This window comes from Amblyraja radiata, chromosome 24, assembly GCF_010909765.2.
Source record: "Amblyraja radiata isolate CabotCenter1 chromosome 24, sAmbRad1.1.pri, whole genome shotgun sequence".
In the NCBI taxonomy this organism is placed as follows: Eukaryota; Metazoa; Chordata; class Chondrichthyes; order Rajiformes; family Rajidae; genus Amblyraja; species Amblyraja radiata.
Window position 1 is genome coordinate 26,390,961 of NC_045979.1, and position 17,295 is coordinate 26,408,255.

The 17,295-nt window shown below is 44.1% G+C and overlaps 1 protein-coding gene across 1 annotated transcript in view; it reads right to left on the bottom strand.

The window, feature by feature from the left end:
- Nucleotides 1-1,546: 1,546 nt before the first annotated feature.
- cd53 (CD53 molecule) overlaps nucleotides 1,547-17,295 on the bottom strand; it is a 30,270-nt gene continuing 14,521 nt past the window's right edge. The window contains exons 2-8 of the mRNA XM_033042696.1: nucleotides 15,752-15,830; nucleotides 11,491-11,679; nucleotides 10,576-10,650; nucleotides 9,644-9,745; nucleotides 6,038-6,142; nucleotides 4,614-4,697; nucleotides 1,547-3,573 (exon numbers count right to left, since the gene is read on the bottom strand). Coding sequence (XP_032898587.1) covers nucleotides 3,502-3,573; nucleotides 4,614-4,697; nucleotides 6,038-6,142; nucleotides 9,644-9,745; nucleotides 10,576-10,650; nucleotides 11,491-11,679; nucleotides 15,752-15,814 — 690 coding nt within the window. The 5' untranslated portion in view covers nucleotides 15,815-15,830 and the 3' untranslated portion in view covers nucleotides 1,547-3,501. The remainder of the gene's footprint in view (nucleotides 3,574-4,613; nucleotides 4,698-6,037; nucleotides 6,143-9,643; nucleotides 9,746-10,575; nucleotides 10,651-11,490; nucleotides 11,680-15,751; nucleotides 15,831-17,295) is intronic.

The following is a 17,295-nucleotide window of genomic DNA, read 5'->3' on the forward strand; positions in this document are numbered from 1 at the left end:
ATTACATTCCATCTACCCTCTCGTTGGTCATTCACTTAGCCTTTCTAAATTCTAACCCAACTCCGCATCCAAAAAATCCTTTTCATCATTCTCCTCACAACTCACACTGTCCAGCCTTGGATATATTGCACTTGATACCCTCACCCAAATCAGCACAGACATTGTGGGCCGAAAGGCCTGTTCCTGTGCTGAACTGTTCTATGTTCAAATCACTGCTGTAGATTGTAAGCAGCTAGGCCTGCAACTGCTCACCACACCTCATCCTTCTAACCTGACAAAGACCCATTTATTCATTCTCAGTCCATTCTGGAAGATTACCCTCAATACCGTGCTCTCATTTCCTTTCATTATCTTCGTTATCAAAGTCCTTTAGAAAATCCAGTTACATCACACTTAATATTCCCCTCTTATCCACTCTGCTGGTTACAACCACCAAAGACTTGTAACAGATTTACCAACTGTGGTGTGTAAGAAGGAACTGCAGATGCTGGTGCAAACAGTAGACACAAAATGCTGGAGTAACACAGCATCTCTGCTCCATCTCTGTAGAGAAGGAATGGGTGGAAACAGACCGATCAGCCCACCGAGTCCACGCTGACCATCAATCACACGCTCACACTAGTTCTGTGATCCCACTTTCCAATCCACTCCCAGCAGACTAGGGACAATTATCTTACAAACCAGCGTGTCTTTGGGATGTTGGAGGAACACAAGCAATCACTGGGAGAACATGCAAACTAAACACATTCAGCAGCCAAGGTGAGGATTGAACCCGTGTCTCTGGCTCTGTGAGGCAGGCAGCAGCTCTACCAGTTGCGGCAGTAAGGCAGGTTGACAATGAGTAAAGATGGCAGATTAAGAAAACAGAACTCAGTTAAATCCTAATCTACTCCTGTGATCTCAGTTCAGTCATCGTCCCGAGTTATATCTGGGAGCCTTCAAAATCATTTAAATAGACTGGCTATAGCGACAGTGCAAATTGTGTCAAGGTTGAGAAAAGGGGCATTTGGTATGTCAGGGTTAATTGTTCTAAAATTCTCTTATCTTGACATCTAATTACATTTTGAGAGTCACGCATCAGCAGCCTGATGCTGTTTGCGGCTGTTACATGGGGCTTTCCACTCAGTGGACCTCAACACACACAGCTACAGTGTGAATCAGTCACAGTGTGAATCAGTCACGCAGCTACAGTGTGAATCAGTCACAGTGTGAATCAGTCCCAGAGCTACAGTGTGAATCAGCATCAGAGAGGTACACTCCATATTTCCAGGGCACTCCAGCTGCGTGTGTGGAACTTTTTCCTCTTGTTACCTTGCATTATGTTACCAAAACCACCAATGCAAAACAAAGATGGCTCTGAAACCAGGCGAGTATCTGTGTGCTGGTCTCAGAGTGGATCTGGTATCATTCATCACAATCGCTCCACTCTTTTAAATCTGTATCTCAACAGCAGCATCTCTTGCATTATTGCATTGCAAGATGACAATAAAGGATGATAATGATAATGATAATGATATATAAATGACTTGTGAACATTAAGGTTTTCATGGAAAAGTATTACATTTATTTTCAATTATTGAGTTGTAAATGCTGTACATTCCAAATAAACATGTGAAATGCTACACTGTGGACGGTCTGATTGTAATAATGTATAGTCTTTTCACTGACTGGAGAGCACGCAACAAAAAAGCTTTTCACTGTACCTTAGTGCATTTGCCAATGATAAACTACACTAAAACTAAAATACTTTTCACTGCATTTGTACGAGTAGAATTATACAATGAAAACATTCAACTTATCCTGCAGTTGAATGAAACATAACTACTCTGCATCAGAAGGTAGACAAAAATGCTGGAGAATAGCTAAAGTAAACATTTCAAGTAGGGAGGCATCTTTCTGATTCTGTTGTCACCAAACAATCAGGGTAAGGTTTTACAATCAAATCAACATTTCCAAATGATTCAGGCGCATTATATACATAAAATAAAGCAATTTGCAACAGTTATTTCAAAGTTCTTTATGGTTAATGTGAATGAAACATAACCATTCTGCATTGGAATCATCAAAGTACTCTGTTCCCCAAAGGAAACAAAAGGAGTTTGAAAGAACCAAATCTAAATGCAAACGTAGTCGCAAAAGCACATGGAAGGTTAGCCCTTTCTCAAAGATGGTTATTAACCCTCGAATGGCTAGGCCTGTGGTTTCTTTTGCTGCGGCTTGGAGATACATTTTTGGAACGGCCATGTAAATAAGAATTTGCTACAACAAAGGTGGTGCTATGATTAGGAATAATATAAAATGAGAAATACTCTTTGGAAAATAAGGGTGGAAATGGTGAACTGAGGGCAAAGTGATCTGTGACATAAATCTACTGATTATTAAATGTAGAGATGCAAGTTAATGAAGAGACCGATTAAAACAAAAAGCAACACATTATGTTACATCAAAAGATAAAATGTTGGTTAAACCACACCTAGAAGAGTTAATATTATAAATGAAGGATATATCGGAGAAGGTGAATAATAGATTTATACGGGTGAATTAATTGATTGGAACCTTCCTGAAGGCCTGATCTGAGGATCTTTTGTTCTATGACCGAGATTGGACTGAAAGGAGAGATTTAACAGGGTTATGGAAGATGATTTCAAATGTCATGGAATTTGAATCTAGATGGAAATAAGGGATATACCATGAAGAATGCGTGACATCAGCAGAGGTGAACAGATGCATTTCAAGTGTAAGAAGGAACTTCAGATCTGGTTTATACCGAAGATAGGCACAAAATGCCGGAGTAACTCAGCGGGTCAGGCAGCATCTCTGGAGAAAAGGAATAGGTGACGTTTCGGGTCAGAACCCTTCTTCGGACTGAAAGATAGAGAAGGCCAGAACAAAACTGGGCCGGCAACAGATGACCTCAGGAAGGGTGGAGTCCATAAAGGCCTATTTGCATTTAAATGTCCATTTGCAGATGCATTTAAGGGGCAGTTTAAGAAACCTGAGGGAGAAAGGGGGTGGTATTGTAGAGATCTAGAAGGATTGGTAAAGATGGATGTGGTGAATACATTCAGATATGGCCTGTTTCTGCGCTGCACAATCCATGCCATTCCATGTAATGTTAAGTCTTTCCTGAGAAGATACAGGGACCCGCCCATTGTTCTTCCAGGCTGAGATGTAGAAATGCAAAGCCCTTGGTGCTATAGCTCTCTCAAAAAATACAAAGGAGCAAGAGACCAGGTAGTTTGTGATGTATGGTTGAGTATGGTTCCATGCAGAGGCGCTAGAGAGAGAGTGGGAGGCAACGTGCATGCACTAGGCTGGTGGCACCAATGCAGTGATCCATCGATGTTCCAACTTCACACAGTCGAGATTACATCGCACATTCATTGACGGTGGCAGGAAACAGGCAAAGTGCAAGTCTTCAGAAGAGCAGAGTCTACAACGGCACACACAGTTACACTCCCAAGGTCTGGGGATCCCTCTTGGGGAGGGACGACATCGGACTCAGTCGCCATATGACTTATAGTTGTTACATATGTGACAGTACAGTGTCATGGCAAATGACATACCCAGTACCTGAAGGGAAAGAAGAAAAATCATTAGCATACTTCACACAAAGGACAGACTGTTGGAGCATCTGTGGAGGGAAATGGACAGATGTGTCTACTGAGTCTCTGTTTGAGATGCTGCTGCTGCTGCTGCTGCAAGCCAGAATGTTTAACGTCTCTGTGCCTTACTGTACTTGTGCGCGTGACAATAAACTTGAATTGAGCCTCAGAGATTTTCCTAATCCCCCCTCTAATACCTTCTAATTCCTTCAATAGGGAGCACAAATTTCATGCCCATCACCACAAAGAGCAAAACAAAGTAGTATTTTGTTCAGTGGGCCATTTTCACCTAAAATATGGGGGCATAGAGAGTTTAGGAAGGATTTCTTAAACTATGAGATATAAGGTCTTGCATTCTTCCAAGCCTGACATCAGTGCTGGGGGCAGCAGGGAATCCTGTGAACTAAACTACCAATATGATGCTTGTTTCGTTTAGAGATATAGTGTGGAAATAGGCCCACTGAGTCCATGCTGATCACTATTTATGCATTCACATTAGTTCTAAGTTATCCCACTTTCTCATCCACTTCCTACACACGAGGGGCACTTAGAAACATAGAAATATAAAAATAGGTGCAGGCGTAGGCCATTCGGCCCTTCGAGCGAGCACCGCCATTCAATATGATCATGGCTGATCATCCAAAATCAGTACCCCGTTCCTGTTTCCCCCCCCCCCCCCTTCTCTTGATTCCGCACTTTACAGAGGCCAATTAATCTACAAACTCGCGTGTCTTTGGGATGTGGGAAGAAACCAGAGCACCGGGACAAAATCCACTTGGTCACAGGGAGAACATGCAAACTCCACATGGAGAGGACCCGAGGCCAGGATCGAACCCAGGTCTCTGGCACTGTGGGGCAGCAGCTCTACCAGCTGTGTTGTCTAAACATGTAATGCTGTAACCAGTAAACATAGAAAATAAACATAGAAAATAGGTGCAGGAGGAGGCCATTCGGCCCTTCGAGCCAGTACATCCAGTTACCCGCAGCTGCTCGGCACAACGTGTTTACCTGGATTACTGATGTGCAGATGATGATGATTCCAACGGTCATAAAGTTTTTCTCAAACCAGTCGCGGATCAGGCCATAGCAACCCTGGGAATCGGAAGGAGAAGGATTTCAGAAGCTGTTTCTCAGCAAAGCGAAACAAGTGTGAGTTGCCCTCATTCAGGCAAACATGGCAGCAGCCCACTGAGATCAACTGCACAGCCTAAAACACACTGGAGCTCTTCACCCACAATAGTTCCACATTCATTTATCGGTATTAATGGATAATGTGCAGCCTGCAACCAACATTTTTTACAAACACTAAAACAAAGAGGGAACTGCCCTGTTCGGAACCAAAGACAAAATATGGCCAGCTCACTGTACCTTCGATGCTTTACCCTTAGATCCAGCCAGCCAGACCATTCATTGCACTGCTGTACACCGCAGGAACTTAATGCAAGTTTTCAGTGCATACGCCAGTGTAATGATCACTGCCTGAACTCTGAGCCCACACCTCATTATGGCTGGGATCACTTATAGCAAGGGGAATTGATGTCATTGTGAGATGGGAGTGAGAGAGATTTGTCATTACCTTTGCCCAGTCCCTCCTGTGTTCTTTCTCTAATCTCCGTGAAAGTTACCACTGGAGACACTCTGACATGCTCCCTGACATCACTGGCAAACTGGCAACACCGCTGCAAAGTCACATTTTAACAAACCAAAATTGGGGGGAAAACACAATACTGACTTTTATTAAGGCACCAACATTTCACTTCATGGTGAAATCCATTTTCAACCCATCATATATCTCCAATCTAATCGTATAAAGATCCCAACACCTACAAATCTCTGAAGGATTGAAAAATGTTTCAGCAGAGAGTTGGAAGGTGTAGGTTTACCTGAATGAGGGGGTATTAGCTACGATGAGAGGTTGGACAATCTTGGATTATTTACTCTAGGTCGCTGTAGGTTGAGGGGAGAGCTGATATAAATACATAACATTATGAGAGGCATAGAGAGGACAGACAGACAGAACCATTTTCCCAGGGTGGACATGTCAAAGACTACAGGGCATGGCTTTAAGGTGAGAAGGGAAAAGTTTAAAGGGGATGTGTGGGGCAAGTTTTTTTGCACAGAGGATATTAGGTGCCTGGAATGCACTGCTAGGGTTAGTGGTGTAGGCAGATTAAATAGTGGTGTTTACGCTTTTAGAAAGGCATATGGATAAGCAGGGAATGAAGGGATATGGATCACGTGCAGGCAGAGGATATTTCTTTAACTTGACATCATGTTGGGCACGGACATTGTGGGCCAAAGGGTCTGTGGCTGTACTGGACATTTCCATGTGCTACATTATATGTACGCGTCCCTTTGCCAACATTACGTTTCCCCCAGAGGAAATTACTCTGACTGCTCCGTGTCCAGAACAGTTCATCCGTACATCTCACCTTCTCCCAATAGTTTGGGGCAGTGCAGGGTTTATTGGATCGACAACAAGATTGGGGGACGTCACCTTTCCAGTCAGTATAGTTCATAACGCCACAACAATGCAACTGAGAGGAGACAAGAAAAGAACAAAGTTATCTTGTAACTAATTTGTTACTAATTTTAAAACCCTCACGCACCACTGCACGTTGTATGCTCAAGTTGGATGGTTTGCCCTGTCCACCCGCAGACTCCATCATTGGCATATCCTTATTTATAAGACTATCCTCGGTGTTCTTCCTTCATACCTGCAGAAGTATGTCATTCGAAAAAGCACAGGAACTTATCAGCTTCGCTCTGAGGACTTGTTCTTACTAACTGTACCTAAAGTCCGTACTGAATTGGGGAAAAGGGCATTTAGTTATGCTGCTCCCTTCGCATGGAACCAGCTGCAGAATAAACTAAAACTTAAGGAGCTGGTTTCTATAAACAGATTTAAATCCCTTCTTAATGATGTTGAAGCGGGCTCTTCTGTCTGTACATGCTTTGTTTGATGATGTTCTGACTGTGACTCTATTTATATGTTCTCCGTTGTTTTTTTTAAATTATTGTCTGTAACTGTGGAACTGTGCTGCTGCCTGTCTTGGCCAGGACTCTCTTGTAAAAGAGATTTTTAATCTCAATGAGACTTCTCCTGGTTAAATAAAGGTTAAATAAAAAAAATTAAAAAAAATCTTCACACTATGAACTGCACAGTTATCGATATATAACATTCTCTTAAATACACTTCACAGATGGTCACAGTCTTTTTCCCAGGGGAGTGTAAAACTAGGTTGAAGGTGAGAGGGGAAAGATTTAAAGGAGACTTGAGGGCCACGTTTTTCACACAGAGGATGGTGGATAAATGGAATGAGCTGCTGCAGGGAGTGATCAAGGTGGGTACAACTATGTTCAAAAGACATTTGGACAGGTACATGAATAGGAAAGGTTTATAAGGAATTGAGTCAAACACAGGCAAATAGGATTTGCTTAGGTAGGGGGCATTGTGCAGTTGGACCAAAGGGCCAGTTTCCGTGCTGTATAACACCATAGATAGTTAGACGTGCTTCTGGAAGTTTTATTAAATCATGCCAATTGCCCCACCCTAATGGTTTATCACCCTTCCTGATCACCTTCATGAGACCTTGCCTTCCACAGACAATGGGAGCTCATAGGACTACGAGCAGAATCACTGGTTTGAGGAGGTTTGCTGGACCTTTGTAGAAGTTGGACGAGGCTGAGAGACTTTGTTAGGCAACTTAGAGTTGGCAGTTCAGAGTCAGATACAGGGACCCAGTATCATTTATATGTCAGAAAGGATAAGTGTTCACACCGTAAAGGACAACAATTGATCATTGGAATATTTCTGACAATTGGATAGTTTCATGGCCGCCTGCGGGTAACTTTGCAGCCGAGAGTAACAAAATTGATCTTTCTTCTGCATCATCACTGATTTGGGGCATGATGTCATTTCAATACTGCCGGGATTTTCCCTGCGGTTTCTTCTGCTTTCATGCTGGAAGTTTGGGGGAAACCCCCTGGGGAAATTACACCAACAGTGTACATTAAAGGCTGAGTCACAGTCAAATATTAACAAAATGTAGAATCTATGAAAACGTTGAAGAGAATAGGATTGTTAATTGTAGATTTTGTGCAGTTCTGTGCAGCCCATTAAAGGAAGGATGTGGTGGCTTTAGAGAGGGTGCAGAAGAAGTTCACCAGGATGCTGCCTGGTTCAGCTATAAGGAGAGATTCGACAAAAATGGATTGTTTTCTTTGGAGCGTCAGAAGCCGAGGAGAGATCTGATCGGAGTTTATAAAATTATGAGTGGCATAGATAGGCTAGAATAGAATGCCTTTTATTGTCATTCAAACAGCTTGGTTGGAATGAAATTTCATTCCTACAGTCTTAACTTACAGTCAAAACCTTTTACCCCAAGTGGAAATGTCAAATACTAGAGGGCATAGTTTTATGGTGGGAGGAGGAAAGGTTAAAATTAAAATTACAAGGCAAGTTGTCTTACACAGAGTGTGCTAAGTTCCTGGAACGTGATGACAGGGAAAACAGATATGATGGTGGCCTTTAAGAGGCTTTTAGATTGGCACATGAATAAGCATAGAATCAGGGGATATGGGGTATGTGTAGACAGAAGGGGTTAGTTTAATTTGCATTATGTTCAATGCAAACATACCGATTAATGAAAGGCCCAGATAGAGTGGATGTGAGAGGATGTTCTCAGTAGTGGCAGAGTTTAGGGCCAGAAGGCACAGCCTCAGAATAAAAGGATGTACCTTTAGAATGGAATGAGGAGGAATTTCTTTATCCAGAGGATAGTGAATCTGTGGAATCCATTGCCACAGACGGCCGAGGAGGCCAAGTCATTGGGTATTTTTACAATGGAGATTGACAGACTCTTGATTAGTAACGGCGTCAAGGGTTTTGGAAAAAAGGCAGGAGAATGGGATTGAGAGGAAAAAATAGGGAGCGCCGACCAGCGATCCCCGCACACTAACACTATCCTACACACACTAGGAACAATTTACAATTATACCAAGGCAATTAGTCTACAAACGTGTACATTTGGGCAGTGTGGGAGGAAGCTGGAGCTCCTGGAAAAAAACCCACGCAGGTCACAGGGAGAACATACACATTCCGTACAGATAAGCACCCATAGTCTGGATCGAACCAGGGTCTCTGGTGCTGTAAGACAGCATCTCTACCGCTGTGCCACCATGCCGCCCTCAGTTCTAAGTTCTAAGTTCTAATGGTCTGACATGGTGAAATCCAGAATAGTTTGTCCAAATGTTGGTTCCTTCATACTAAGGTAAAGATTTACAAATGGACCTATATCGATCTCCCTGTTAACTCGATTTTAACTATTTTCCTACCAGTGTCTCAAAAAGCTCCCAATATATCGTAAAATTAATGAGTGTGTCTTACCCAAACAATCATCGCTCTCGGTAACTCTAATCTATTTCAGTAATCGCAGGTGATTAGGGGCTGAATTTCCTGTTATTCATCACTCTGCCCACAGGAAGCAGCTTGTGAAGAGTCACACCACAATGTAAACACTGCTGGGGAGTGTAACAAGCACTGGGTGGATGTGGGCAGAGTCGAGGTGATGGACCCTCCAGTGGGGAGGGGGCTGGTGGGAATTGAGGGGGCACACTTTAGGTAGCCTCATCATACAAAGGGCTCTCCTGGCAGAAGATGCCAAGGAGGGGAAACACAAAATGCTGGAGTAACTCAGTGGGGAGGCAGTATCTCTGGAGAGAAGGAATGGGCGACGTTTCGGGTCGAGACCCTTCTTCAGTCGAGGAGGGGGTCTGTGAAGGCAAGGGTTGCCCATGTAAATACCCTGCATTGCAGAGATGGTCTAAGATGGTTTTTAAACAGCAGGGATACCCCTGCCTTGCAGTGGGAGAATAGTTTGAACATGTCTTGCCTGGTGAGCAAACACAGGCCCTGCACTGTTCTACTAGTAGAAGTCTAGATCTCTGCTCAAATGCCCTTCTTCAGTGACAGAACACATCTCCTCTCACCCTTGTCCTTCCATCCATGTCCTAGGTGTGTGCCAGCTTTAGCTCACCTGCTCCTGGATTGTATCCCAAACTTCCCTCATTTCAGTGCTATTGGTGTTTTGCAGCTCCTCCAAATGCTTTGTTGTCTCTTCTTCAATGTATTTGTTTATCTGCAGAACAAAGACAGCAATGTTACAGGAAGCCTGGGGTTTTCATCCTTTTTCTTGCATTCCAATCCGCCTGAGACCAGGAATATTCACCTGGCCATAGTTTTCCAGGTGGTTCAACAGAGAAACGAATGGCTAGTTACAGAGGCGCCAAGTGCCCAGGCAGGGGTAGAAGTGGAATCATATGTCTCAGAGCAAAGGGAACAGAGGGTGTACAGAAGATGATGGGGGTGAGATGGAGAATGGTGCTCGGGAGAGAGATGGGATGGAGAATGATAGGATGGAACATGATGGGATGGAAGCTGATGGGATGCAGGATAGAACATTGAACTGTACAGCACTGGAATGGCCTCTTCAGCCTACATGTTTGTGCTGAAATGGTGGGATGGAGAATGTAAGATTGAAAATGATGGGACAGAAAATGTTGGGATAGAAGTTGTGGGATGGAAGATGATGGGATGGAAATGATGGGATGTAAGATAAAGGAATGGAGAAAGATGAGAAGGGATGGAGATGCTGCTGAGGAAATGAAGAGGACATTTGGCCCACTGGACAGTTCCAAGGAATGGAATCCCAGAGGAAGACAATATGACAATCTATCAACCTCAAGTGTAGTATTAGTTCAAATGAACTGAAAAAAAGAGTCAGTTAATGATTTGCAGCATTCATGCCTCCAGGTAGTTGGTTGGAGTCCAATTGCCCACTGCTTTGTTCCTGTAGATTTCTACCGGGAACAGTGATTGTATTGGCAACATCTCCACATGGAGTTTGGGGACCAAAAGCATTGTGTTCTGTCCCAAATCACCTGCTTGCGCTCAGACCTCAAAACGTACCTGGCTCTCATGGAAGAATAGGATGACAGCAACTATGACCTCAGTCAGAAGGATCAGGAGGAGCAAGATGAAGAACTGGACAAAAGAGAAAATCAGTCCATGAGTGACAATTTCATCCGTTTCACACCAGATACCCTCCTCCTCCTCCTCCCACATATATCGCCCTCCCCCTCTCATTCACTGGCACACACTTTCTGCACATGTACAAGCACACACTCATAAAAACTACACTAACTTGCTGGAAACACCTTGCAGGTCTGGAGAAACATCTCCATCTAGAGAATGGTGAAACTGTGCAATTCTTTACCCAGTGCATTGCAGAGGAGGTCTGGTCATTGATTATATTTAAGAGGGAAGTAGAGTAACATTTCTGATAATCTGCCAACCGATTATTTGGAAATCCAGATGTTTCGGCGTTTGGCTTACCAGACTCCCTCTAACACAGTGGGATGACTTTCACACAATGGAGCCTTGGTTCCTATGCACCCTTTCACCACACTGAAGTCCCAATTCCCATTTTCCCTTCCACACACTGGAGCTCCAGTTCCCATTCTCCCTTTCACACATCAGAACCCCGGTTCCCAGTCTCCATTTAAATTAACCGGGTTCCCTGGAAAATGCATTACTCTTACATATAGCATTTGAAAATAGTGAATTAAAAGCATGTCAACATGTTGATATTTAATAGACTGAAAAATATGTCAGGCAGCAGAGTCCCAAGTGTACTGCAGTATCTGAGCTTTATTGCTGATATATTTCTAATGCCAATGGGATCAAGGGATATGGGGAGGGGGAGGAATATAAGGAATAGGAATGCTTGTCAATAATGGTGCTGGTTGATAGGCCAGCTGGAAGGGCCGAATGGCCTGCTCCTGCTCCTATTTTCTACAACTAGTGTCATCTGGTAGTACTTACCGACAGAAGCAAGCATTTGTTTTCCTTGATGGCTCCTGTGCAGCCCACAAAAGCCACCACCATGGTGATGGATCCCACGATGATGAGTATGTTGGCCACTGAGAGGGAAGGCAGGCTGGAGAGCAAGACTCCAACACTCTTCATGCTCAGCATGTAGATCCCCAACCCCATGATGATGCATCCACATATCTGAAAAAGGTGGTGATCAATCACAAGGGATAGAATCACATCGTCATAGAGAGAGATACAGTGTGGAAACAGGCCCCTTTGGTCAACCAAGTTCATGCCAATGGTCAGCTACCCATTTACAATAATCCTACATAAATCCCATTTCCTTCTCCCCACATTCCCATCAACTCCCCCTCAGGTACCATCACCCACCGAAGGGGCAATTTACATGCTCATGCCCACATTTCATAGACATCTCAGGGTGCCAACCATGAGGCAGGGGGGAGATTGTAAAAACTAAGCATGGGGAAATGAGGGCATCTAGAGATTCAGCAAAGGATCTAAGATTATTTTTTAATTAATTTGTCCGATAGGTCTAAAGTATATCCCTAGTTTCTTGAGCTGGGATCCGAACCAAATAAACAGCTGCATTTCTAAATGTGTAGAAAGGAACTGCAGATGCTGGTTTTTACTGAATAGGTACAAAGTGCTGGAGTAACTCAGGCAGCTTCTCTGGAGAAAAAGGATGGGTAATGTTTCAGGTTGTGTCTGAAGAAGCGTTCCGACCCGAAATGTCATCCATCTTTTTTCACCAGAGATGTTGCCTGACCCACTGTATTACTCCTTACAGCTGGTCCTTACCCGTAACAACTTTTTGTTTGACTCCTCCTATTTCCTCCAAATACAAGGCGTAGCTATGGGCACGCGCATGGGCCCTAGCTATGCCTGCCTCTTTGTAGGGTACGTCGAACAATCTTTGTTCGAGGTGTACCAGGGCCCTATCCCAAAACTCTACTTCCGCTACATTGACGACTGCATTGGTGCTACCTCCTGCACCCGCACACAACTCACTGACTTCATCCATTTCATCACTAATTCCATCCGGCACTCAAATACACCTGGACCATTTTCGACATTTCCCTACCATTTCTAGACCTCACTATCTCTATCGCAGGTGATAGACTACTGACCGACATCCACTATAAACCCACTGACTCCCATGGCTATCTCGACTATACTTCTTCCCACCCTGCTTCCTGTAAGGACTCCATCCCCTACTCCCAATTCCTCAGTCTACACCGCATCTGCACCCAGGATGAGGTGTTCCACACCAGAGCATCGGAGGTGTCCTCATTCTTCAGTGATTGCCGGTTCCCCTCTTCTACTATAGATGAGGCTCTCACCAGGGTCTCTTCTATACCCCGTAACTCTGCTCTCACTCCCCATCCCCCCCACTCATAACAAGGACAGAGTCCCCCTTGTCCTCACCTTCCAGCCATCACATAATAATGGCTTCCGACATTCTTGCCACCTCCAACGGGATCCCACCACCGGCCACATCTTCCCATCTACTCCCCTGTCTGCTTTCTGCAGAGACCGCTCCCTCCGTAACTCCCTGGTCAATTCATCCCTTCCCACCTAAACCACCCCCTCGTCTGGCACTTTCCCTTGCATCCGCAGGAAGTGCTACACTTGTCGCTTTACCTGCCCCCTTGACTCCATTCAAGGACCCAAGCAGTCTTTCCAGGTGCGGCAGAGGCTCACCCGCACCCCCTCCAACCTCATCTATTGCATCCGCTGCTCTAGGTGTCAGCTGCTCTATATCGGTGAGACCAAGCGTAGGCTTGGCGATCGCTTCGCCCAACACCTCCGCTCGGTCCGCATTAACAAACCCGATCTCCCGGTGGCTCCGTATTTCAACTCCCCCTCCCATTTCGAATCTGACCTTTCTGTCCTGGGCCTCCTCCATGGCCAGAGTGAGGACCACCGTAAAGTGGAGGAGCAGCACCTCATATTTTGCTTGGGCAGTTTACACCCCAGCGGTATGATCATTGACTTCTCTAACTTCAGGTAGTCCCTGCTTTCTCCTCCCCTTCTCAGCTCTCCCTCAGCCCACTGTCTCCGCCTCTTCCTTTCTTCTTCCCGCACCCCCGCCCCACCCTCACATCAGTCTGAAGAAGGGTCTCGACCCGAAACGTCGCCTATTCCTTCGCTCCATAGATGCTGCCTCACCCTCTGAGTTTCTCCAGCATTTTTGTCTACCACTGTATTACTCCAACACTTTGTGCTTATCAGCTGGATTTCTAATGTGGATTGGGCTTCACACAAGTGGCGACTTAATCAAGATACTATGAGGTGTAGCAAGTGATGCAAGACATCAGACACAGCATCTAGCAGTCAAATGGAAAACTACCATAACTACCATATTAAAGTCAGAATAGGAATTTGTCAGATCCAGAAGCTTTGATGACAATCCTCATTTCATGTGACATCATTTAAACCAGTGGTTCCCAACCTTTTTTTAGCTCACGGCCCCCCCTGACATTATTAGCGGAAAAAAAAGTACTTCAATGTTATAATACCTTCCATAAAAATATCAGTGTCTAGTAATTGCACATATATTCTCTTTTATTCTATTCCACAAACATCAAAAATATTTCAACTACATAGATTTAAATTTATTAGAACTGAAATTTAGGAGGCAACAGGGTGATAGCTCTGTGGCCCCCTTCATTGAACCTGTGGCCCCATAAATCCCCAAAATTTTCTTTGGCCGCCCCCTGAAATTTGCCATGGCCCCAGGTTGGGAATCACTGGTTTAAACCATAGAGTGTGTGTCACTGGCTCACTGTAGAGTGAGGTACCCAAGCAGGTAGTGGGAATATGGTAGTATTGTACCCTATTTCATTGTATGATGTGATAATGGCTCACTGTAGACGTGAAGTAACCAAGTAACAAAGTGGGGAAATGCACAGTATGACATGCTAGTTCACTGTTACCTACTTCCAGTTTCCAAGGAACAAAAAGGGGAAGTGCACAGCAAAGATTATAATCTATAATCTATGGTGCACAGTAAGGTTCGCTAGTTCACTGTATGGTGTGTTACCCAATGTGACCCCTGGTGACTTCCCTTATGCCCCTGTCCCACTTAGGAAACCTGAACGGAAAGCACAAGGTTTCCGTGCGGTTCCCGGAGGTTTTTGTCAGTCTCCCGACCTGCTTCCACTACCTGCAACCTCCGGCAACCACCTGCAATCTCCGGGAACCGCACGGAAACCTTGGGTGGGGCGCAAAGTCTCCAGAGGTTTCCGTTCAGGTTTCCTAAGTGGGACAGGGGCATCACTCTCTGATGGCAGAGTGGTAGCTTCAGCAAGAGTTGTATTATTCTCCACTCACCGCATGTAGCTACGTAGAAAGTAGGTGCAGGAGAAAACCATTTAGCCCATCGAGCCAGCACCGCCATTCAATATGATCATGGCTGATCATCCAAAATCAGTACCCCATTCCTGCTTTCCCCCCATATCCCTTGATTCCGTTAGCCCAGTATAATGCACTGTTCTACAGGACTTTGTTGGTGCCAGAAATGTGGCGACTCTTGTGTACTGCCCAGGTGAGGTCTCCTGTAGGATTTTACTGGGTTGTATGCAAAACAAAACATTTCACAATGGCGAGGTAAATGTAATAATAAAGTATCATTGATTCATTGTATTAATATACAGTGGTTCCAGATTAGGGATCGGTGATCCACAATGATGGGGATATTAGTCATGGTTCACAATTAATAAACAGAGTGGTCAACAAGGAACTGCAGATGCTGGAAAATCGAAGGTAGACAAAAGTGCTGGAGAAACTCAGCGGGTGCAGCAGCATCTATGGAGCGAAGGAAATAGGCAACGTTTTTTGCCGAAACGTTGCCTATTTCCTTCGCTCCATAGATGCTGCTGCCCCCGCTGAGTTTCTCCAGCACGTTTGTCTACCTTTAATAAACAGATTGGTGATGGCTGATTATATGCATGGGACATACAGTGGGAGGAAAGGCAGTGTTATTCTGTTTAAGTATGCAGTGTGGAACACTGGTATTATACAGTGGAACAGTTCACACTGGCTCACTCTAGATGCGGGGCAATGGTTACATACAGTGCTAATAAACACTGGCGTCTTGCCTTCTAGGGCACATCTGCAACATACCATAAGCAATAAACTCATTTGAACTTGAACCTGAAGATATATTCTGTAAATGACTTGCTGTACAGGATAAATTACTACTTTCACCTAGAGAGTTTTTTTCTATAAAAGTTATTCCAATGCTTACCCAAAATAATAAGTTGAATACGAACAGCATATATTTCAGAGTCTTTACACACCCGGCAGCCATTTTGAGACTTCCACACCTGCAATCGAAAGGACTACTGTTATTTATATTCTGCAAAATAACAACACAGTGCTCAATGCATACAAGTCAAGTTAAGCCAAGTGCATAGTCAGATGCACAAATAAGGTGAGGTACAGCTACAATGAAAACCTTGCAGCAGTATCACATGCACTACGACTCAGACAACACACAATAACATAAATTCTGCAAAACAATGAAAAGAAATCGGCTGCACAAAAAAGACATTGGTGAAGAAAAACAAGATATTAGTGCAAAATAAAATGAAAAACAAGTCCATGGGAATGCAAGAGGTGGTTGGTAAGTTTAGTCCTTGAAGCTCAGCTCATCTCAGTAAATAAGACCCAGCTGTTGCGCAGTTCCATGGACATTGCCCAGTTCATCAAGCCTAGTTTGGCCCTATGAATGTAGGCTTACACTTTGTTTAATTGAGTTGCTGAACAGCTCAGACAGCTGAATAGTTCCTGTAGCAACAAAGAACAAAATGGCACTTCAGTCTGTGGTGCTGGGGCACACGGCCGATTCCTTATCTAAAACTTTGAATGTTGGAAGGAGCAGAGGATTACCAGAAACAAACATTCAATATTATACGAATACTATACTCCAGTCAGCGGAAGCCTTCTGTAGTAACAGATAGGAAACTGTGTATTTGGTAGAGGTAGGTGTACCAGGGTCTGGTTTTAATGGTCAACAATTCCCAGGCTTGCTCTAACCTGCACTCAACCCATGCGGTCACAGAACTGGCACTTTAAGGCAGCAACTCTATCGCTGTGCCATCGTGCTGCCCGGTGTTAGACTGGTGTTAGACTGATATTAGGCTGACTGTCATGTGGTCTCTTCCTACTATAGCCAGGCCACCAGCAATAACACATTTAGCTTAAAATAAACATATATTAAAAGAGCCAAGCAGCCAAAGTATTGCATATAGAACGGACCAAGCTTCAATACTCAACATGCTATTGCGAACCGAGAGACCTTTAAACAAACATTTAACACTGGATGTTATTGAAGAAAATGTAACAGGAGACACAAGAGGATGGACATTGCACGAACTCAAGGAAATGATTGGGTAACCTGATCAGGTATTAATGTGAAATAAAAGCAAAAAATACTGGAAACACTCAGCAGCATTTGTAGATAAAGAAACATAATTAATGTTTTAGATTGAAGACCCTTCCCTGGAACAACAAACACAGTTAGATTTCATTTTCTGTGGAGACTCCTTGGTGCTGAATATGAAACATGGTCACTTAAACTTGGGCCTGGGTGAAAACTCATGGACATAGAAAAGGCTGAAGTGCTACTATTCTCTTCTCCGGGCCTGCATATTGTGGCTTCCAGTCCCACTCAAGAGACTGGATCAATATTGGTGGCTGACATTCCACAGCAATGTTGATGTCTTTGGGAAACCCATGCCGTCACAGAGAGAATGTGCAAACTCCACACATGTTAAACTGAGTCTCAGT